This window comes from Otolemur garnettii, unplaced genomic scaffold, assembly GCF_000181295.1.
Source record: "Otolemur garnettii isolate 467f Iridium unplaced genomic scaffold, OtoGar3 scaffold00187, whole genome shotgun sequence".
NCBI lineage: Eukaryota > Metazoa > Chordata > Mammalia > Primates > Galagidae > Otolemur > Otolemur garnettii.
In genome coordinates this window covers 1,298,568-1,300,370 of record NW_003852582.1, presented here as the reverse complement: position 1 = coordinate 1,300,370, position 1,803 = coordinate 1,298,568, and the positions used below count along the sequence as shown (strand labels likewise).

At 48.8% G+C, this 1,803-nt stretch overlaps 1 protein-coding gene across 2 annotated transcripts in view; it reads right to left on the bottom strand.

Moving 5' to 3' along the window:
- Positions 1-1,803, bottom strand: part of GAD1 (glutamate decarboxylase 1) — a 42,399-nt gene that overhangs the window by 30,673 nt on the left and 9,923 nt on the right. For both annotated transcript variants that reach the window (XM_003800861.2, XM_012812082.1), the window contains exon 4: positions 423-581. In XM_003800861.2, coding sequence (XP_003800909.1) covers positions 423-581 — 159 coding nt within the window. The remainder of the gene's footprint in view (positions 1-422; positions 582-1,803) is intronic.

Below are 1,803 nucleotides of genomic sequence, written 5' to 3'. Positions count from 1 at the left end.
TGTAGAGATGAGATCTCACTATGTTGCTTAGGGTGGTCTTGAACTCCTGGCCTTAGGCAACTCTCCTGCCTCAGCCTTCCAGAGTGCTAGGATTACAGGTGTGAGCCACTGCATTCAATCAGTCAAGACAGTTCTTGATAAAAAAAAGTAAAATTTCAGGGAAAAGGGTAAAAACTCAAACAAAAAGTATCTACTGGCCAGTGGAGCTGTAAGAGCATCACCTCTTTCTGCTACTTCTCCCCACCTCTACCCCTAGAGGGCCTGGGGGTTGTCCACCTGCCTCTGTGCCCTCCAGGGGTCTCAGCCCACTCCTGACACTTCTGCAATCCAAAGAAACACTAAATAAAGCAATATGTGTTTGCCAAAAAAAAAAAAAAAAAAATCTACTGGCTAGCTCCAGGGCTGGGGTGGGGGAGGGCTACCTCGAGCAAACAGGTTGGAGAAGTCTGTCTCTGTGCGCCGGAAGCGGGCATCCCGGTCACTGTTTTCACAGGAAAACAGGTTCTTGGAGGACTGCCTCTCCTTGAAGGCACTCACAAGGCGACTCTTCTCTTCCAGGCTGTTGGTCCTTTGCAAGAAGCCTATGGCACAAGAAGCCAGGTCAGAGAGAGCACTCTGAACTCCCAGCCTAGACCCCAAGGGCCAGATACCAGGCTGAGCCAACTCTCTGAGCAGAGTTCTGGCTTCTCCTGAGAAGAGAAGCTGAATGTGTTTTATATATAGTAGCTCTGGCACCCCTTGCCTTCAGGCGGGGAGGGGGCAGTGCCAAGCGTCATCAGTGGCACAGTTCCAGTCATGCAAGAGAGAAAATCAGTAAGTGAAGCCTATTCTCCTCTCTGAACATGACAGTGAACTCAGAATTAAGTCAGTTGGACAGCTTCCACTCCAGTAACCAGCCCCGGGATGGGGTTTTAAAGGAGGGGACACAAGCAGACAGGATGCTGCCGGCACAGAGTTTGTGGGCTGCATAACCAGAGGGAGGAGGGAAGAGGACAGCAGAGGGAGGTGGGTGAAGATGGCAGAGGGAGGAGGGTGAGGATGGCAGGAGGAAGAGATGAGATAATGGGGGGAGGAGGGGTGAGTATAGCAGAGGGAGGAGGGTGAGGACAGTAGGAGGAAGACGGATGAGGTCTATCACTGAGAATTAGGGAAGATACTTTCCTCTGGCACCAGTAAGGAACACTCCCAGGGTTGCACATAGCGGGTATTTTTCTGACCTATATCTGAGACGTGGATTTTCCTGTATGACCCTTCTCCTTGAATACAGGTATTAGAGAAAAAGACAAGAAAGCTTAAAATCTTATGCTGCATGTGTTGACAATTAATTTTATAAGTACTTACTGAGAATCTGTTGCATAAAAACTCTTTGCTAAGCTTTTAGGATGGGGGGTAAATCAGCGAGACAGATCTCCTACCTTCTAGGAACTTATAGTCCAAAAGATTGGTGATTAATGTCGTAAAAAAGATAGAAAATCATCCAAGAACTCCACAGAGGTGAATTCGGAGCACAGGGTGGGATTCACAGCACTTTCTCTCTGCTACTCCGAGGAGTGGCAGTCTCTCTCAGCTGAGGGGAACAGCAATATGAACACCAGCAGCTAACAGGGAGGCAGGATTGTGTCAATCCTGGACAGCACTCCCCTCCACACCTGCACCTCAGGGGTGCCTGGCCTGCAAACCTGATTTAGCCCTTAACTTCTCTTCCTCTAATTCAGCCTCAATCTTAACCCAAAATGCAACCTACTGAAAAGTGAAAGAAAGTTCTAAGCTTCTTGCTGACCCCACAGCTATCTCTGCAGATAC